Source organism: Fringilla coelebs (genome assembly GCF_963513975.1).
Source record: "Fringilla coelebs genome assembly, chromosome: 3".
Taxonomy (NCBI): domain Eukaryota; kingdom Metazoa; phylum Chordata; class Aves; order Passeriformes; family Fringillidae; genus Fringilla; species Fringilla coelebs.
In genome coordinates, this window is record NC_140030.1 from 2487664 (window position 1) to 2509750 (window position 22087).

The 22087-nt window shown below is 43.2% G+C and overlaps 1 protein-coding gene across 2 annotated transcripts in view; it reads left to right on the forward strand.

The window, feature by feature from the left end:
* FZD3 (frizzled class receptor 3) overlaps positions 1-22087 on the forward strand; it is a gene marked incomplete at its 3' end in the record, with an annotated part of 48815 nt that overhangs the window by 14863 nt on the left and 11865 nt on the right. Inside the window, exons 2-3 of one of the 2 annotated variants that reach the window (XM_084201610.1) lie at positions 7798-7934; positions 10335-10581. In XM_084201610.1, the coding sequence (XP_084057736.1) occupies positions 7798-7934; positions 10335-10581 (384 nt within the window). Of the gene's footprint in view, positions 1-7797; positions 7995-9563; positions 10582-22087 lie in introns of those variants that run through there. The other variant, XM_084201609.1, reaches the window with a different exon arrangement.

A 22087-nucleotide genomic window follows, 5' to 3' on the forward strand; every position in this document is an offset into this window, starting at 1 on the left:
AAGAGGAGGAGAAGGACAAGAAGGCGAAGGAAGGGGAGAGGGAGAAAGAAGGAGGAGATGGAAGAGGAGGAAAAGGAGAGGGAGGAGGTGAAGAAGGAGAAAGGGAGGAAAAGGGGAGAAGGAAAAGAAGGAGAAGGAAGGAGAGGGAGGAAGCAAAGGAGGAGATGGTAGAGGAAAAGGAGAAGGAGGAAGGAGAAGGAGAGGGAAGAGGGGGGAAGAAGGAGAGGGAGGAGGAGAAGAAGGAGAAGGGGGGGAGAAGGAGAAGTGGAGGAGGAAGGAGAGGGAGGAGAAGGAGAAGAAGGAGGAGTAGGAGAGGGAGAAGGAGAGTGAGAAGGAGAAGGAGGAGATGAAGGAGGAGTAGGAGAGGGAGGAGGAGGAAGGAGAACAAGAGGGGAGATGGAGAAGGAAAAAGAGAGGGGAAGGAAAGGGAGAGGGAGAGGGAGACGAAGATGAAGGAGCAGAAGATAAAAAGGAGAAGGAGGAGAATGGGAGGGAGAAGAAGGAGATTGTTGTTGCTCCACTTCTCACTGTGGGTCTCCTTCCCCTCCCCATGGTGACAGGAGCCCTGGAGCTTTGCCCAGCAGCCCTGGGAGCTGTGATCACACATTCCCCACTGGGAATGTCAGCCTTGCAGGAGGTGGGGATGTGGCATTCCCTGTGAAAAAACAGGATTTGGGCAACATTTACAGCTTCCTTGCCCAGGCAAAGTGTCTTTATTTGACTGTATCCAAAAATACAGTCCAGAGGGTGGTGGATTTATTTGTGGATTTATTTCCCTGCTGGATTTATTCCCCCTGGAATCCTCCCAAGCCCATCACAGCAGGCACATGGGGAAGAAGGAGGAAGCCCAAACCCCCTCCAGCTGCCACCAGCCCTGCAAATGGAAATGGTCCCCAGGACCACCCATCTGCATCCCCCCATTCCCAAAACACAAATCCCACATCCAGGAGAAGTGCAGACTGACAGATGGACGCCGTCTTCCAGAGGAACTTTGGAGTTTAGAATGCAGCAGGAGACATCTTTAAAGCACAGGAGCAGATGGCTCTGCTCTTTGGACCTATAGGCAGAGATTAATGTCATGTGCTGCCTTTTAACTGCATCCACCTTTATCCTCCTGGTTTTTTCCCTGCAGAAATTAACCTTGGCTGTCTGTCTGTCTGCAGACAGAAAGCTTGGGATGGTTTTTTATGATTGCTGCCCTCTCAGAGCATGGCAGGTAAAATAATTGGCCTTGGGTTTTAAAGTAAATAACAGGGTGAGTGCCTAGTTCAACCTACAGCATGGAAAAAACATCATTTAAACCCACAGTAATTACTCGTTTTTTGTTTTATTGTTGGAGTTTCTTAAGTAACTATTTAAATGCAGACATTTATTTTTAGTGCTGAGGTAAAAAAATCTGATTTTTTTTTTCCCTTCCCAGTCCCTAAAGCAGTGCAGTGTCAGTCTAACCCTCATTGCCATCAGGATTTTTCCAGCTGCCATCAAATGATGAGATGTGGGATGTAGGAATATTCCCAATATTCCTCCAGATAATTTGGAATAACTTTATTCCATGCTGAAAGGGAAAAGCCTAACAGGCAGCCAGAGCTGTGCCACGTTTGGCTTTTCATACGTGTGGCACTGCAAGAAACCAGAAATAATTCCAAAAATAAAAGTACACCTCAGTTTCTCACCAGGGGAGCGGGTGGTGAGGTAAGCTGGGATGTGCTCTGTGCCAGGAATTCTCACTGAACGTGTCTTGGCACCCAGCACTCGCAGCAGGCTCGGGCAAAGTCACCTTTTACCTTCAGAACACAGCAGAAAGGGTCTGCAGTGCCAGAGCCACGTTAAACTGGGTGAACTGGGTCAGTTCCAGGAGAAACAAACTCACTCCTGCACACCTGGCTGCGTTCATGGCCCTTGGAGTTCCTGGCATGAAAAAATAGAAATGGCCTCGATTTTCTGCCAAGTCTGTGCCCCAAATCCCGGCTCTGCTGTGCCTGGGTGAGCATTCCCTGGTTTTCTGTAGGAGGCAGCAGCTGGGTTTGGGTTGAAGCAGGATTTGATTGTTTTATTCCAGCAGCTCTTTGGCTCAGGTGTGAACCTGCAACGAACATTTCCAGGTGGAGTGTGAGCACCGGGAATCCAGAGAGGTTCTCGGGGAGCTGGGGTGATGGAAGATACATTTTTAGAGTCTCAAGGAAATCTTTTGTGCTTGTACAGGCAGGAGGCTGACCGTCTACAGAGTTAAATCCCAAGCAGATCCCATTCTCCAGGGCAGGCAGCCTGGAAGGCGTTTTGCCCTTTGAGACTCAATTCCCGATTTTTTCCCCTAATGAACAGCGAGCTCCATCAAAGGCCGGGAGATTGAGGACAAAGAGCAGCTCACGTGGCTGCTCCGAGCCGGGATGTGCCCCGAGGCAGCTCTTCCACCCGGGAATTGCAACAGCAATTGAGAGTCATAGCATCACTCTCTTCCCAGGAGCCTGAGGGGAGAAAAGTTCCCTCCTTCCCTCTCTGAGTTGATGAGGATGTTTCCTGTTGGGTTCTCTGATCAAAGAATAGAATGTATAAACAAACAGAACGGGGAAAGATCACCCAAGTCATTTGGTTTAAATCCTACAAAGCCACTTCCCAAAGAACAGCCAAATGTCTGTGTAAAATAAAAGAATTTGGTTTCTTATCTCTCAGTGCTGTGAGGGCTGAAATTGGAACTCTGTCCCGTGGTGTATTTATAATTTGAGTTACTGCTCTTGCTTTGTGAGCAAAAGTGAGGATTTGCTAAGAAAATGATTTGGAGTGGGGGGAAATGTACACATTCCATCTCTCCTTTGGCTTTCATCCCTTGGAGGTGAACGCTGGGGGCTGGAACTTTAAGATCCCTTCACACAACACCTGAGTGGCAGTGCCAAGACCAAGAAGAGTCGATCTCTTCCTAAGTGAGCATTTTTCTCTTCCTTCTCTTGGATTTCCCAGGACTGAATCACTGAAATCAATTTGGCTGCCAGGCCTCCTCTTGCCCTCTTCCTTTTTGCCCCTGGAGTTGTTGCCCAGGCGTTTTTGTGAGGCACATCCCACGAACAGAGAGCCTTTTGTTCAGCTCGATGTCATGACTTGCACTGCATCCTTGGGCAAGAGCATGAAAAGAGTCTTTTAATCTCCCTGTGTTTATTTTTAATAGGGAACAACATAATCAGTAGGTGGAGGTGACCTTTCATCTTGGGAGCTGTGAGGGGGAGAAGACAATTTGGAGATCATTTTTGGGGTGCTCACAGGGGGAGCAGCCCACAGGCACAAATGTTGCCTCAGGGAGAGTGAATCTCTTTTTTTTGTCTTATCAGAAGTTGTTGTAGGCATTTTTCTCCTGTTCTCCAGCTCAGCCTCTTCATGATTTTAAAGTTCACAGGATCCCAGGATTATTCAGGCTGGAAAAGATCTTTGGGATCCTCACCTTGGCACCAGCCAGAGCTGTCAGTGTTGTTCCTCAGACACCTCCAAGGATGGAGGCTCCAGAGCTCCCTGGGCGGCCCATTCTGAGTTTTACAGCAAAGTTTCACAGTTTTCCCTCAGAATTCCACCCTGAAGCTCCCCTGGCACAGCTTGAGGCTGTTTCCTCCTCTCCTGCTCTTCACCTGGAGCTGTGTGCACACCTTTCATCTCAGGAGCTGCGAGGGGGAGAAGACAATTTGGAGATCATTTTTGGGGTGCTCGCAGAGGGAGCAACAAATGTTGCCTCAGGGAGAGTGAATCTCCTTTTTTTTGTCTTATCAGAAGTTGTTGTAGGCATTTTTCTCCTGTTCTCCAGCTCAGCCTCTTCATGATTTTAAAGTTCACAGGATCCAGGATTATTCAGGCTGGAAAAGATCTTTGGGATCCTCACCTTGACACCAGCCCAGAGTTGTCAGTGTTGTTCCTTGGACACCCCCAGGGATGGGGACTCCAAAGCTCCCTGGGCAGCCCATTCTGAGTTTTACAGCAAAGTTTCACAGTTTTCCCTCTGAATTCCACCCTGAAGCTCCCCTGGCACAGCTTGAGGCCATTTCCTCCTCTCCTGCTCTTCACCTGGAGCTGTGTTTGCACACCTTGAGATGCCCTGAGGTCTCTTCCTAAATGGTTCAGCCTCTGCAACTCCACCAAAACCAAACAGACTTTTTAACAAAGGCAAAATAGCAGGAAAAAAGGAACTTTGGGAACATCTTTTCTGAGTGGGAGGTGTATCAGAGGAAAGCAGGGCAGGAATTGTCAGGAGAACGTGAAATTTAGGAGTAGGTTTGTGAAAACTTAGAGCAGGAGGAGGCAAAACCTTGGGACTGGGGCAGGCATGAAAACAGAAACTCCTTTTTCATAAAGTTGTAACTTAATTTTCTCATTTTCAAGGCTTTTTGTAAAGAAAGGAACTTAAACTCCTGCTAGAATAAAAGTGGAGTTCTTGTTTTATTTTCCCTTTCCATCAAGTGAAGTCTTTTACCTCCAGCTTTTCCAGGCAGGTGTTGTAACTCCCTGGAATCAATTTCTTGGATCCATGAGGTTAAACAATGTAGACAATAAATAAAAATAAATATAAAAATAAACCTGAAGTACATGTCCAGCCAAACACAAGGAGTTCCTTGAGTAACCTGAGCCTGTAAATGTCAATATTTCCCAACTGCTGCTGCCTTTTCCTGGCTGATAACTGCAAAACCTTGGGACTGGGGCAGGCATGAGAACAGAAACTCCTTTTTCATAAAGTTGTAACTTAATTTTCTCATTTTCAAGGCTTTTTGTAAAGAAGGGAAATTAAACTCTTCCCAGAATAAAAGTGGAGTTCTTGTTTTATTTTCCCTTTCCATCAAGTGAAGTCTTTTACCTCCAGCTTTTCCAGGCAGGTGTTGTAACTCCCTGGAATCAATTTCTTGGGTCCATGGGGTCAAACAATGTAGACAATAAATAAAAATAAATATAAAAATGAAAATAAATCTGAAGTACATGTCCAGCCAAACACAAGGAGTTCCTTGAGTAACCTGAGCCTGTAAATGTCAATATTTCCCAACTGCTGCTGCCTTTTCTTGGCTGATAACTCTGGAGGCTCCTCCTGCTCTTCCTGCAAGTTATTGCTGAATTTCAGTTTGAGAAATTAAGGGAATTTAATCAATTTGGTAAATAATAATTATGTTTTTTTAAAAAACACATTAAAGCCATGGCATGGTTGTGCCTTGTGTTCCCAAAATTCACCTTTTGCAGAGGGAAGGAGACTTCTGGGAAGGATTGGAAGTAGAGAGGTGGTAAGGGAGAAGTGAAACTTTTCCTTATAATTCCCAGTATGTTCTGGTCACAGAAAATGCCCTACTTTTCCCTGTTAGATCAGTTCTACTCTGTAGTTTGGCAAAAGAAAATGCTGAATTGGTTTAAAACACTTCTCAGGAAATTGCTGCTTGAGAATGTAATCTTTGTGCAGCTCCTCTTCAGCTGCACTTGTAACAAGGTTTAGGATTTATTTGTATTTATATCAAGCAGGTTCATTTGTGCTTCAGCTATCACACTGCAAATTCCAAGGATTACAATTGCTGCTCCTTAATCCTGCTGGGCTGTGGAGAAAACCCTGGTATCTAGATAAAGGGCTTTTTCTAAAAAATCTGTGTAGAACAAAGCTGTTGATGAAGGCACTTTTCCCCTTTGAGCTGGGATTTGAAATATAAATCAGGAGTTTTTCCAGTCTGGGGTTTGTTTTAGTCCAGAATTAGAAATCCTAATGTATTCCAATATTCTCTCATTCCACTCTCATGGGAATGTCATTGATCTTGCATTGATATCCAAAGAGATGGTGAGGCTTTGGGTGCCACAGAGATTTGGAATAAAACATTGATTAATTAATTCTTGGAGAGTTTTAAGGACAAACCACAAAACCCAAGAGCAGAATGAACCCGCACTGGACAATGACGTGGATTTATCACCCCACACCAACTTCTTCTGAGGCATAAATCCCTGTCCTCTTTATTTTTCCTTCTTTATCCTTCAGGAATGTTCCAGAGCAGCTGGATTTGCCTAACTCTGACAGATTTTCTCTCAGAGCCTCCAAGGAGCGTGGCTCCCATTGATACCCAAACCCGTTATAAAGCCCCGCAGGAGCACGGGACACCGGTTATTTATCTTGATATTTTTATTTTTTCAGGTTTTGCTTTCAGGATGTTTTCTGGTGCTTAGGCAACAAATGCCATGTTGGTTGTGCCTTCACTGTGATTCCAGCCCTGGAAGCTCCGTGGCTGTGTGGGAATTTAAATAACTGGTGATGCTTTTGCCCAGTGTCTGGGAGGAATGATGAGGAGGACTCCATCTTATCAGCAGGCTCATTAATTACTTGATTGTACTGTCTTATTTTATCCTGTATTACATTACATCTGAACTGAATCTGCAGACACTCAGTTGCACTCCACTGCACGGCATCTTGTGACTGTGAGCCTGCAGTCCCCACACACACACTGAATCCACACCTGGATTCAGCTGGTCAGTGAATCAAAACACACCAGACTCCAGTTATCAATTCCCTTCAGTCTTCCACAATGCAATCCACTTGGGAACAACACAGGAGCAGTAAATGAGATAAGAATTGGGTTTTTCTTTTTCTGAGGTTCAGAGAATGTAAATCCCAGACATTTCTTGGGAAGTTGTGCCTTGCTTTTCTCTGGGAAGAGAAATGTGGCGACAATAACGTGCGGGCTGGGAATGAGAGACACATCCACCTTCATGAGAGAACTGAAATCCACCCCAGGGGGATTTATCCATCCAATGCTCTGGTTTCAATGCAGCTGGAGGACATAAATATCCCTTTGCAATATTTTCATTGTCCCCCTGTCTTCCCAAAAGCCCTGAGTTCTGTCCTGATGATCATTTCCACCAACAGCCAGAAGGTCGTGGTTACGGTCGCAATGAGTCACAAGCCAAATATTCCACCAAAGTGCTGCTTGCAGCTACTGAATTCTCCTTATTTTTAATTTTTTTCTTGCCAGCCCTTCAGATGGAGGATATAAATATCCCTTGAGAATATTTTCATTGTCACCATGGTCCCCAGTCTTCCCAAAACCCCCGAGTTCCATCCTGATCATCATTTCCACCATCAGCCAGAGGGTCGCGGTTACGGTCGCGATGAGACAAAAGCCAAATATTCCAACAAAGTGCTGCTTGCAGCTACTGAATTCTCCTTTCTTAAAAATTTTTCTCACCAGCCCTTCAGATGAAGGATGTAAATATCCCTTGGGAATATTTTCCTTGTCCCCGTGGTCTCCTGTCTTCCCAAAACCCCCGAGTTCCATCCTGAGGATCATTTCCACCAACAGCCAGAAGGTTGCAGTTACAGTCACCATGAGCCAAAAGCCAAATATTCCACCAAAGTGCTGCTTGCAGGTCCTTTTTTTTATTTTTCTCTCCAGCCCTTCAGATGAGGGACATAAATATCCCTTGGGAATATTTTCATGCTCCCCAGTCTTCCCAAAACCCCTGAGTTCCATCCTGATCGTCATTTCCACCAACAGCCAGAAAGTCACGGTTACGGTCGCGATGAGACAAAAGCCAAATATTCCACCAAAGTGCTGCTTGCAGCTACTGAATTCTCCTTATTTTTTAAATTTTTCTTGCCAGCCCTTCAGATGGAGGACATAAATATCTCTTGGGAATATTTTCATTGTCCCCCTGTCTTCCCAAAAGCCCTGAGTTCTGTCCTGATGATCATTTCCATCAACAGCCAGAAGGTCTCGGTTAGAGTCGCGATGAGACAAAAGCCAAATATTCCACCAAAGTGCTGCTTGCAGCTACTGAATTCCCTTTTTTTTTTATTTTTCCTGCCAGCCCTTCCACCCCATGGTGAACCTGGAATGCTCCCGGGATTTCCGGCCCTTCCTGTGCGCGCTGTACGCGCCGGTGTGCATGGAGTACGGGCGGGTGACGCTGCCCTGCCGCCGCCTCTGCCAGCGCGCCCACAGCGAGTGCTCCAAGCTCATGGAGATGTTTGGGGTCTCCTGGCCCGAGGATATGGAGTGCACCAGGTGAGAAAAACCCTTCTTAAATTTTTATTTATTTCAGAAAAAGTTTTGCTCCCATCCAGGATGTTTTATGGCCCATAAAAAACAGGTGTTTTAAACGCTTTCCGTGTTTTCCTTCCCATTTGCCAGCAGCCTTTCCTGAGGTGGGAAGTGAGTTCCTATTTCTGCCCAGATCAGATGAAAATTGGCTGGGTTTGATGAGGGGGAAATCTCCAAGCTGTTTGCAGAGCATGTACCCCTTGCTGAGCTGCAAACAGCTGTGTTCAGCTTTACATTGCACAAATAAATGTATGGAGAAATGATCCAGTGGTGTTCCGAGCTGTTGGAGACAGAACATGCATGAAATTAAAAACAGTTTCTTCATGATTTGTTGTTTTTTGTGATTCCAACAGTGAATGAAACTGAGGAGCAGTAACAGGAAGAAATAGTTTCCAGTTGGATTGGAGAGAATGGAAAACAATTAAAATTATTTTAGTTAATAAGTCAGAGGATGTTTCTAGGTTACTGGTATTGCTCCAATCTCTCCTTTGGAACTCCAGCAGTCCTGGCCCTCCACTCAGAGCTTTGTTTACACAAATATCTCCATCATCATTCCATTTATTAATGCTGGTGTCAACTACACAAATATCTTCATCACAATTCCATTTATGAAAACTGGTGGCAGTGCTAATTGGAATTTTGGTGTCACCACCTCACTGCCCTGTCTGGTGGCAGCAGGTGCAGCTGCTTAGGAAAGGCTTTAAAATGTTTTTAAAATCCTACTGGCATGGGCTTGAATTCACAGATTTCCTGGGATGGATTTTGTAGCTCTACTTTCATTCTTAAAGCTCAAATGTTTTATTGAGCTCAAACCTCACCTGTTTTATTTTATTTTAAACTTGTTTTATAGTTTCAGTGTTGCGCTGCAGGATGAGTTTGTGACTAAATAGTGCAGAATTTGATGAATTCCCCATTTTTTGGATTGTCTGGTTTCCCTCCAGTTGCTTTGCCTGAAGTCACAGCTAGAAATCCTGATCCTTGTATCAGGAGTGGCGTGGCCAGCAGGAGCAGGGAGGGCACCCTTCCCCTGCCCTGGGCACTGCTGAGGGCACACCCTGAGTGCTGTGTCCAGTTCAGCTTGGGAAGGACCTTGGGACACTGAGCACATCCAGAGGGGCTGGGAACACAAACCCTGAGAGGAAGCCCTGAGGGAGCTGGGGGTGCTCAGCCTGGAGCAAAGGAGACTCAGGGCTGCCCTCATCACTCTCACAGCTCCTGAGAGGTGCCTGTGCTCAGCTGGGCTGGGCTCTTTCTCCAGCAGCACTGACAGAACTAAAGGACACAGCCTCGAGCTGTGCCAAGGGAAATACAGGTTGGGTATTGGGAAAAAGTTTTTTACAGTGAGGGTGATAAAGTTCTGGAATGGCATCCCTGGGTGTGTTTAACAAAGCCTGGATGTGGCACTGGCTGCCAGGGTTTAGGTGAGGGGTTGGGGCTGGGCTGGACTCGATGATTTTTAAGGTCTGTGAATTCTGTGTGGGTTCCCAGTCCTGGTAAACTGTGAGCACATTCCTTGTAAGCTCCTCTTTTCAGGTTCCCAGACTGTGACGAGCCCTATCCTCGCCTGGTTGACCTCAACTTGGCGGGCGAGCCCACGGAGGAGGCGCCGATGGCCGTGCAGAGGGATTACGGCTTCTGGTGTCCCCGGGAGCTGAAAATCGACCCGGAGCTGGGCTACTCCTTCCTCAGGGTGCGGGACTGCTCCCCTCCCTGCCCCAACATGTACTTCCGCCGGGAGGAGCTCTCCTTCGCCCGCTACTTCATCGGCGTCATCTCCATCGTCTGCCTCTCGGCCACCTTGTTCACCTTCCTCACCTTCCTCATCGACGTCACGCGCTTCCGCTACCCGGAGAGGCCCATCATCTTCTACGCCGTCTGCTACATGATGGTGTCCCTCATCTTCTTCATCGGCTTCCTGCTGGAGGACAGGGTGGCCTGCAACGCCTCCAGCCCCTCTCAGTACAAGGCCTCCACGGTGACCCAGGGCTCCCACAACAAGGCCTGCACCATGCTCTTCATGGTGCTCTACTTCTTCACCATGGCCGGCAGCGTCTGGTGGGTCATCCTGACCATCACCTGGTTCCTGGCCGCCGTGCCCAAGTGGGGCAGCGAGGCCATCGAGAAGAAGGCGCTGCTCTTCCACGCCAGCGCCTGGGGCATCCCGGGCACGCTCACCGTCATCCTGCTGGCCATGAACAAGATCGAGGGCGACAACATCAGCGGCGTCTGCTTCGTCGGCCTCTACGACGTGGACGCGCTGCGCTACTTCGTGCTGGCGCCCCTCTGCCTGTACGTGGTGGTGGGAGTGTCCCTGCTGCTGGCGGGGATCATCTCCCTCAACCGCGTCCGCATCGAGATCCCGCTGGAGAAGGAGAACCAGGACAAGCTGGTGAAGTTCATGATCCGCATCGGCGTCTTCAGCGTGCTCTACCTCGTGCCCCTGCTGGTGGTGATCGGCTGCTACTTCTACGAGCAGGCCTACCGGGGCGTGTGGGAGACCACGTGGATCCAGGAGCGCTGCCGGGAGTACCACATCCCCTGTCCCTTCCAGGTGAGCGGCACCGCCCGCCTCAGCACCCACCCTTCCCTTCCCTTCCCTTCCCTTCCCTTCCCTTCCCTTCCCTTCCCTTCCCTTCCCTTCCCTTCCCTTCCCTTCCCTTCCCTTCCCTTCCCTTCCCTTCCCTTCCCTTCCCTTCCCTTCCCTTCCCTTCCCTTCCCTTCCCTTCCCTTCCCTTCCCTTCCCTTCCCTTCCCTTCCCTTCCCTTCCCTTCCCTTCCCTTCCCTTCCCTTCCCTTCCCTTCCCTTCCCTTCCCTTCCCTTCCCTTCCCTTCCCTTCCCTTCCCTTCCCTTCCCTTCCCTTCCCTTCCCTTCCCTTCCCTTCCCTTCCCTTCCCCTCATCCTTTTTTGCCTTTCCATTGTCCTTTTTTTGCATTTTCACACCTGAAATGTGTCCTGAGAACAAAGGGAAGGTAGAAGAGTTGGGTTTGCTTGGGGGAAAATGGATTCTTGGTGTGCTCCTGCTCTGGAAGGGATGGAGGTGGTGGGCACAATGAAGGTGGTGGGCATGATGGAGGTGGTGGGCACGATGATGGTGGATTTGAAGCAGTGGAATCACTTGGTATGTGAGCCATGGGCTGACTCCAGGCACCTTTTGGGGCTCTTTCTACTCAAAGCAGATGCTGTGAGACCTGCAAAGGCATCCTGAGAACACAGGGAAGGTAGAAGAGTTGGGTTTGCTTGGGGGAAAATGGATCCTTGGTGTGCTCCCGCTCTGGAAGGGATGGAGGTGGTGGGGTGGTGGATTTGGAGCAGTGGAATCACTTGGAATGTGAGCCATGGGCTGACTCCAGGCACCTTTTGGGTCTCTTTGCACTCAGAGCAGATGTTGGGAGTGGAGTTTTCCCTCCTCTGGCTGGGGCTGTGTTTGTCCCAGGTACAAGTGCTGGTCATCCAGAGGTGTTGTGTCCTTGGGGATGGTGCCCTTCCCTCTGGGATCCTCCCCCACCAGGCTCCTGCAGCCTCAGGAAGGGCCCTGGGAGTCCCATCCCAGCCATGAATTCTCCTGCTCGAGCAGCTGAAGGTCTGGAGGGAGCAGAGCTTGGCTGATCAAAGCAGAAGATGTCGAATCCTCGAGTGCAGGGGGGACTTTGAGGAGCCCCAGGCAGGAGGGGGCTGTGGCTGCCCTTTGCTCCTGGCCTGGCTGGGCTGAGCAGCCTGGGGGGCTCTCAGAGAGGGGTTATGGGCTGGGTGGGTGGGGAAAAGCTTCCTCAGAATGGGAAGAAACTCCTGCAGGAGCTGTGGAAGCTGAACCAGGTGGAAGTGGAGAGTTCCTCATTGAGCTCCTCATTCAAAACTGTTCCTATTAAAAATTTAAAAAGTTGTTGCCGTACTCAAATTATTCCTTAGTCTAATTCAGAATTCCCAGCGACTCTTGGTGATTTTTCCTGCTGTTTTTGGGCTGTGTGGCACCTACACAAGATGTAAAGATGTTATTTTAAACCAACCTCAAGGCCTGGGCTTGATGAGTTTGGTTTTGGTCGTTGGAAGTTTTGCTGGTGAGGAATTTTGGGAGTTTGAGCTGATTTTTGTAGCTCTTGTTCATCTGCAGCAGTTTTGATGGCCTGCAGGTTTTCTCCTCATTTTGTGCTGGGAACATCTGTATCAAATCTGCCTTGAAGCATCCTCTGAAGAAAACCAGAGCTTGCAGCTCATCAGCTTTGGGGTTTTTTTTTTCAAGAAACTGAGATTTATCTGCTGGGTTTAATTGAGTTATCACAGGAACAGGAGCCTCTGTGAGCCCTGAGATCAAACTCTGCACTGGCTTATTCAGGTACTGTTGAAAAGAAAGTATTTGAGGGATTTATTGCCTGATTTTGGGCCAAAATGGCAGATTGGTTTTGGAATGACATTCCTTAGATATTTTCTGTAAATTATTTGGAGGGAATTTTATTTCCAGAGGGTTTTACAGCAAACCTCAATTTTACAGCTGCACTCAGAGGGATATTTAAAAATTAACATTTTGGCTCTGAAGCAGTTAAAACACCAGCTGAGTCATCAAAGCTCACATTTTAATGCAATAAAATATCACTTCAAGGTTTGGCTTAGGCTTGATAATAATCCTTTTATTACCTTTTAACCCTTTCTGGTTTGGGGTTTATTTTTCTCTATTAGGTTTTATTAAGGTGGGAGGATTTTTATGGCAGGAAATCTGTGGCAGTGGCTGTGAGCAGTTCCATTGGTTTGATTGAGTCTTCACTGCTGAAAGGTTTTAATCTGAGGCTTAAAAACAGAGAGGAAAAAAAAAAAACAGAGAGAAAAAAAAAAACAGAGAGAAAAAAAAGGGGGACACGTGGATTTCTTTCTCTTGATTAATTTCCAACGCCCACCGATCGAAATGTGAATTTAAATATTGGAATAATTGAAATTTACACATCTATAAAATCATGAGGGTTTTGAGGAGGCAAAATTTGGAGCAAAAACTTGGTTTTAAACCTCAAAACTGAGGGCTGCAATAATAAAAATGTGCAGGAAAAAGCTCCTGAAATCCCTGGCAAGCGTTGCTGGAATGGCCCAGCAGGAGTCAAAAGAACAATAATGGTTTCATTCACATCAAATTGGGTTGAAGGACCTGCAGACCCCAGGGAGTATTAGAGGGGTTGTTTTTTTTTCCTTTTAACCCTTCCATTTGTATTTTTTTCCCCTCAAACTAAACACTCTGCCCATATGAAACAATCCAGATTTAGAACTGACCCAGATTCCCAAAGCTGGGGGGAAGAAATGATTTTATCCTCACTCATGGTGGTGAAATAGATCCTTAAATGAGGGGGACATGAGGAGTTTTGTGGGCAATACCCCTCAGTGGTGAAATTAGAGCTTATTTTTATCAAACTTTAATTTTATTGAATGAATTTCTGATATTTCTGAGAGCAGAGCATCCTCAGTGGAGAGGGGAATCCATCCCACAGTGCATAAAAGGATTTTGTGCTCTGGGGATTTGGGTTTGTCCCAACACCAGCAAATGTGAGGTTAAAAATCCACTGGGGCGTGACATCATCTGTGCCATGGGAGATGATGCCACAGGAACTCCTTCTGGAAAATTCCCAGAGAGGGGGGTGGGAGCTGCAGCTGCTCCTGCAGGGTCAGCGCTGGGGATGCTCCTGTCTGCTCCAGGGCCAGCTGGGGCTCAGAGGAAAACCAGAAACTGGCTCTGGAATCTGAAACGTTCCCAAAATGGGAAATACTCCCAGAATGAGAAATGTTCCTAAAATGAGGAATGTTCCCAAAATGAGAAACGTTCCCAAATGGGAAATGTTCCCCAAAATGAGAAATGTTCCCAAAATGAGAAATGTTCCTAAATAGAGAAATATTCCCCAAATGGAAAATGTTCCCAAAATGAGACATATTCCTAAATAGAAAAATATTCCCAAAATGAGAAATGTTCCCAAGTGGAGAATTTGGTCAGATAAGAATCAGAATCTGTGTATCTTTGGGTGGCTGGAATCAGAAATACTCCCAAAATGAGAAATGTTCCCAAATTAGAAATATTCCCAAGGGGTGAGTTTGGTCAGATAAAAACCAGAAACTGTCTCTGCTTGGCTGGCTGGAATCAGAAATGTTCCCAAATGGGAAATGTTCCCAAATGGGAAATGTTCCCAAAATGGGAAATGTTCCCAAAATGAGAAATGTTCCCAAAATGGGAAATGTTCCCCAAGCAGAGAATTTGGGCAGATAAGAATCAGAAACTCTGTTTATTTGGCTGCCTGAAATCAGAAATATTCCCAAAATGAGAAATGTTCCCAACATTAGAAATGTTCCCAAAATGAGAAATATTCCCAAAATGAGAAATATTCCCAAAATGGGAAATGTTCCCAAAATGAGAAATATTCCCAAAATGAGAAATATTCCCAAAATGAGAAATGTTCCTAAGTGGAGAGTTTGGTCAGATAAGAATCAGAATCTCTGTATCTTTGGGTGGCTGGAATCAGAAATATTCCCAAAATGAGAAATGTTCCCAAAATGAGAAATGTTCCCAAAATGAGGAATGTTCCCAAAATGAGGAATGTTCCCAAATGGGAAATGGTCCCAAAATGAGAAATATTCCCAAATTAGAAATATTCCCAAGGGGTGAGTTTGGTCAGATAAAAACCAGAAGCTGTCTCTGTTTGGGTGGCTGGAATCAGAAATATTCCCAAATGAGAAATGTTCCCAAAATGGGAAATGTTCCCAAAATGAGAAATGTTCCTAAATAGAGAAATATTCCCAAAATGAGAAATATTCCCAAAATGGAAAATGTCCCCAAAATGAGAAATGTTCCCAAATGGGAAATGTTCCCAAATGAGAAAAGTTCCCAAATTAGAAATGTTCCCACAATGAGAAATATTCCCAAAATGAGAAATGTTCCCCAAATGGGAAATGTTCCCAAAATGAGAAATATTCCCAAATTAGAAATATTCCCAAAATGAGAAATGTTCCCAAAATGAGGAATGTTCCCAAATTAGAAATATTCCCAAGGGGTGAGTTTGGTCAGATAATAACCAGAAGCTGTCTCTGTTTGGCTGCCTGAAATCAGAAATATTCCCAAAATGAGAAATGTTCCCAAATGGGAAATGTTCCTAAATAGAGAAATGTTCCCGAAATGAGAAATATTCCCAAAATGAGAAATATTCCCAAAATGAGAAATATTCCCTGGTGGAGAGTTTGGTCAGATAAAAATCAGAAATATTTGGGTGCCTAAAATCAGAAATATTCCTAAAATGAGAAATCTTCCCAAGCAAAGAGTTTACTCAGATGAAAACCAGAAATTTTGTTTATTTGGCTGCCTGAAATGAGAAATGTTCCCAAAATGAGAAATATTCCCAAAATGAGAAATATTCCCAAATTAGAAATATTCCAAAGTGGAGAGTTTGGTCAGATAAAAACCAGAAATATTTGGCTGCCTGAAATCAGAAATATTCCCAAATTAGAAATATTCCAAAGTGGAGAGTTTGATCAGATAAAAACCAGAAACTCTGTTTGTTTGGCTGCCTAAAATCAGAAATATTCCCAAAATAAAGGTGAAAAAAAGGAAAATCCACAATTTCAGAGGCATTTGCAGCTCCCTGGGAAGAGGAACTGAAATTCCTGAGCCCTTCCAGGAGCTCCCACTGGCTCTCTCTGGGGTTTGATTTTTCAAAAATCAGAATAAAATCTTTTAAATTCAATTTTTAGACCCCCAGCAGAATTTGTAACCATCCCAGAAAGAACTTAAAGAAGGATTTTTGCCCATTTTTTGAGGATTGAATATAAATAAGCAGCTAAAATGAAAATTCCTGGAATTTGGGAATTCCATGGGGAGATTATTTTATTATTTTATTATATTTTATTATTTTATTATTTTGTTATTTATTTTCTGCAGGAATGATGAGCAAAACCCTTTGAAAATTAATTTTCCCTCCGTTCTTTGAAGCAGTTCCTGTGCTTATCTCAAAATTTTCTCTATTTTCCTTCTGATCTCCTCTTGAAAAATAAATTAAAACTGCCTTGGAAATTTGGAAAACTTCATTATTCTGAGCTGTGGGATGATGTCATTGCAAATATCATTTTTATCTGCAACAAAAATAGACAATCCCATTTTTCCCCCATTTATTCCCCATTTCCCCCATTTTTTCCCCATTTTCCCCCTATTTTCCCCCATTTTTCCCCATTTTTTCCCCATTTTTTGCCATTTTTTGCCATTTTTCCCCATTTTTCCATTTCCCCCATTATTTTCCCCCATTTTTCCCCATTTTCCCCATTTCCCCCCCATTTCCCCCCATTTTCCCCCCATTTTTCCCCATTTTTCCCCATTTCCCCCCATTTTCCCCATTTTCTCCCATTTTCCCCATTTTGCCCCATTTTTCCCCCATTTATTCCCATTTATTCCCCATTTTCACCCCCATTTCCCCCCATTTCTCCCCATTTCCCCCCATTTTCCCCCATTTCCCCCCATTTTTTCCCCATTTTTCCCCATTTCCCCCCCATTTATTCCCATTTATTCCCCATTTTTTCCCCATTTTCCCCCATTTTCCCCCCGTTTTTCCCTATTTTCCCCCATTTTTCCCCCATTTTCCCCCATTTTTTCCCAATTTTTCCCCATTTTCCCCCCATTTATTCCCCATTTTCCCCCCATTTCTCCCCCATTTTTCCCCATTTTCCCCCATTTTCCCCCCATTTTCCCCCCATTTTTTCCCTATTTTCCCCCATTTCCCCCCATTTTTCCCCCATTTCTCCCCCATTTTCCCCCCATTTTTTCCATTTCCCCCCCCCCATTTTCTCCACTCCTCAGGGGTTAAATTGTTCTGAAACAAAAGAAACACCCAGAAAATCTGGCAAGAATGAATCCTTGCCTGTGGCTTTGCAGGGCTGCTCAAATTGGGATGGAATTTCTCATTTTGTGGACAAAAATTCCAATTTCCCCCCATTTTTCCCCATTTTCCCCCATTTTTCCCCATTTCTTTTTGCCATTTCCCCATTTTCCCCCATTTTCCCCATTTTCCCCATTTCCCCCATTTTCCCCCATTTATTCCCCATTTATTCCCCATTTTCACCCCCATTTTTCCCCCATTTTTCCCCATTTTCCCCATTTCCCCCCCCATTTCCCCCCATTTTTTCCCATTTTTCCCCATTTCCCCCAATTTTTCCCCATTTTCCCCATTTTTGCCCCATTTTTCCCCCATTTCCCCCCCATTTCCCCTCCATTTTACCCCATTATTTTCCCCCATTTTTCCCCATTTCCCCCACATTTTCCCCCCATTTTTCCCCATTTTTTCCATTTTCCCCCATTTTTCCCCATTTTCCCCCCATTTCCCCCCCATTTTTCCCTATTTTCCCCCCATTTCCCCCATTTTTCCCCATTTCCCCCATTTTCCCCCCATTTCCCCCATTTCCCCCTATTTATCCCCATTTTCCCCCATTATTTCCCTCCATTTTTCCACATTTTTCCCCCATTTCCCCCCATTTTTTCCCCCATTTCCCCCCCATTTTTCCCCCATTTTCCCCCCATTTTCCCATTTTCCCCCCATTTTCTCCACTTCTCAGGGGTGAAATTGTTCTGAAACAAAAGAAACACCCAGAAAAACTGACAAGAATGAATCCTTGCCTGTGGCTTTGCAGGGCTGCTCAAATTGGGATGGAATGTCTCATTTTGTGGACAAAAATTCCAATTTCCCCCCATTTTTTCCCATTTCCCCCCCATTTTTTCCCAATTTTTTTGCCATTTCCCCATTTTCCCCCATTTTTCCCCATTTTTTCCCCATTTATTCCCCATTTTTCCCCATTTTCCCCCATTTCCCCCCCATTTTCCCCCATTTATTCCCCATTTTTTCTCCATTTTCCCCATTTTCCCCCATTTTTTCCCCATTTATTCCCCATTTTTCCCATTTTTCCCCATTTTCCCCCATTTTCCCCCCATTTTCCCCCATTTATTCCCCATTTTTTCTCCATTTCCCCCCATTTTCCCCCCATTTTGCCCCCCATTTTTTCCCCATTTTTCCCAAATTTTCCTCATTTTCCCCCATTTTTTTCCTCATTCCCCCCATTTTTCCCAAATTTTCCCCCATTTTCCCCCATTTTTTCCCCATTTTTTCCCCATTTCCCCCCATTTTCCCCCATTTCCCCTCCATTTTTCCCCATTTTTCCCCCATTTTCCCCATTTTCCCCATTTTCTCCCCTCCCCAGGGTGTTGTTTTTTCCTGGCTGCAGGGCAGAGGATTTGTCAGGAAATTCTCAGCAGCGTTCAGGTGAAAGGGAACAAATCAATTCAATAAATAAATTCCAAATCAATTTCTAAATCCAGAATTTTCCTCCTTTTCCTCCTTTTTTCCAACTAATTTGCTCAGATCTGCCCTGAGGTTTTGCTTCATTTCATCCTAAAGGAAAAAAAAACCCAAAAAACAAAACAAAGGTGGAGACAAAACCAGAAATGAAAATTAAAAATTTTCCAGATGAATCAAAGGAAATGGAGCAAACCTGAATGAGGAGCTGGGTTTGTTCAGCACAAAAAAGGAAATTTGGGATTTGAATTTCCCTGATAAATTCAGGATATGATGGAGCACAGAAATGCAGCGTTAGCCAGCAGTGACACGGGAATTCCCCCTGGAAAAATCAGTTTATTCATGGGAATATACTGGGAATTCCCCCTGGAAAAATCCATTTATTCATGGGAATTTATTGGGAATTCCTCCTGGAAAAATCCATTTATTCATGGGAATTTATTGGGAATTCCCCCTGGAAAAATCCATTTATTCATGGGAATTTATTGGGAATTCCCCCTGGAAAAATCCATTTATTCATGGGAATTTATTGGGAATTCCCCCTGGAAAAATCAGTTTATTCCAGGGGATATACTGGGAATTCCTCCTGGAAAAATAAATTTATTCAAGGGATTATATTGGGAATTCCTCCTGGAAAAATCAGTTTATTCATATTGGGAATTCCCCCTGGAAAAATCCATTTATTCAAGGGAATAGATTGGGAATTCCCCCTGGAAAAATCCAAATATTCAAGGGACTAGACTGGGAATTTCTCTTGGAAAAATCCATTTATTCAAGGGACTAGATTAGGATTTCTTCCTGGAAAAATCCATTTATTTCAGGGAATGTATTGGGAATTTCTCCTGGAAAAATCAATTTATTATATTGGGAATTTCTCCTGGAAAAATCCATTTATTTGAGGGAATAGATTGGGAATTCCACCTGGAAAATCCATTTATTTATATTGGGAATTCCTCCTGGAAAAAAACTTTTATTCCAGGGAATAGATTGGGAATTTCTCCTGGAAAAATCCAAATATTCAAGGGAATATACTGGGAATTTCTCTTGGAAAAATCCATTTATTCAAGGGAATAGATTGGGAATTCCTCCTGGAAAAATCAGTTTATTCCAGGGAATATATTGGGAATTCCCCCTGGAAAAATCCATTTATTCAAGGGAATATATAGGGAATTTCTCTTGGAAAAATCCATTTATTCAAGGGATTATATTGGGATTTCCTCCTGGAAAAATCAATTTATTCAAGGGACTAGAGTAGGATTTCTTCCTTGAAAAATCCATTTATTTCAGGGGATGTGTTGGGAATTTCTCCTGGAAAAATCCATTTATTATATTGGGAATTTCTCCTGGAAAAATCCAAATATTCAAGGGAATGTTTTGGAAATTCCCCCTGGAAAAATCCATTTATTCCAGGGAATAGATTGGGAATTTCTCCTGGAAAAATCCAAATATTCAAGGGAATATACCGTGAATTTCTCTTGGGAAAATCCATTTATTTATATTGGGAATTCCCCCTATAAAAATCCATTTATTCAATGGATTATATTGGGATTTCCTCCTGGAAAAATCAATTTATTCATATTGGGATTTCCTCCTGGAAAAATCCATTTATTCAAGGGACTAGAGTAGGATTTCTTCCTGAAAAAATCCATTTATTTCAGGGAATGTATTGGGAATTTCTCCTGGAAAAATCCATTTATTATATTGGGAATTTCTCCTGGAAAAATCCATTTATTCAAGGGAATAGATTGGGAATTCCCCCTGGGAAAATCCATTTATTAAGGAGCACCCTTGAATTGTGGAAGATCTTTTGCTTCTGACTCTTTAATTGTGATTAAAGCAGCAAGAAAATCTGGGTGAATAGATATTATATTATTATTATTATTATTATTATTATTATTATTATTATTATTATTATTATTATTATTATTATTATTATTATTATTATTATTGGAATTGTCTTATTTTAGAAGTTTGCATTATTTTATATCATTTCATTGCATGAATTATTTTAATTTTATTTATTTTATATCATTTTATTGCATGATTTCTTTTTATTTTATTTCTTTTCTATTAATTTTATAAAATTTTAAAAAATAATTTTATAACCTTTTATTAGAGTGTCTTGTTTATTTCTTTTTATTATTTAATTTATATCAATTTCTATTTAATATTTATTTATTTTAGCTTGGGTTAGCTTTGAAGCCGTTATCGACCCAAGCCTTGCAGCCATGTCAAGGTCCCATAAAATTAATAATAATAATAATAATAATAATAATAATAATAATAATAATAATAATAATAATAATAATAATAATAATAATAATAATAATTATAATAATTATAATAATTATAATTATAATTTACTTTACAGTGACAAATCCTGGATCTCAGAGCAGTGGCAGGGATGGAAACACCTCTGAAATCAAGGGCAGATTCCCTTTGCTCTTTCCCCTCTCTCTTCCCATTTTCAACAAATTAATTTGAATTTCACTGCTTTTTAAGCAATAAAACAAGATTTTAATAATAATAATAATTTACTTTATAGTGATAAATCCTGGATCTCAGAGCAGTGGCAGGGATGGAAACACTTCTGAAATTGAGGCTGGATTCCCTTTGCTCTTTCCCCTCTCTCTTCCCATTTTTAACAAATTAATTTGAATTTCACTGCTTTTTAAGCAATAAAACAAGTTTTTAATAATAATAATTTACTTTACAGTGATAAATCCTGGGTCTCAGAGCAGTGACAGGGATGGAAACACTCCTGAAATCGAGGTGGCTCCATCAGATTCCCTTTGCTCTTTCCCATTTTCAGCAAAAGCAGGGCTTAATTTGAATTTCACTGCTTTTTAAGCAATTAAAAAACATTTTAATAGTAATAATAGTTTAATTTACAGTGACAAATCCTGGATTTCAGAGCAGTGGCAGGGATGGAAACACTTCTGAAATCGAGGTGGCTCCATCAGATTCCCTTTGCTCTTTTCCCTTGTTTTTCCCATTTTCAGCAAAAGCAGGGGTTGATTTAAATTTCACTGCTTTTTAAGCAATGAAACAAAATAATAATAATAATAATAATAATAATAATAATAATTTACTTTACAGTGACAAATCCTGGATCTCAGAGCAGTGACAGGGATGGAAACACTTCTGAAATTGAGGCTGGATTCCCTTTGCTCTTTCCCCTCTCTCTTCCCATTTTTAACAAATTAATTTGAATTTCACTGCTTTTTAAGCAATGAAACAAGATTTTAATAACAATAATAATTTACTTTATAGTGATAAATCCTGGATCTCAGAGCAGTGGCAGGGATGGAAACACTTCTGGAATCGAGGTGGCTCCATCAGATTCCCTTTGCTCTTTCCCATTTTCAGCAGAAGCAGGGCTTAATTTGAATTTCACTGCTTTTTAAACAATTAAAAAACATTTTAATAGTAATAATAGTTTAATTTACAGTGATAAATCCTGGATTTCAGAGCAGTGGCAGGGATGGAAACACCTCTGAAATCGAGGTGGCTCCATCAGATTCCCTTTGCTCTTTCCCATTTTCAGTAAAAGCAGGGCTTGATTTGAATTTCACTGCTTATTAAGCAATGAAGCAAGATAATAATAATAATAATAATAATAATAATAATAATAATAATAATAATAATAATAATAATAATAATAATAATAATAATAATAATAATAATAATAATTTACTTTACAGTGACAAATCCTGGATCTCAGAGCAGTGGCAGGGATGGAAACACTTCTGGAATCGAGGTGGCTCC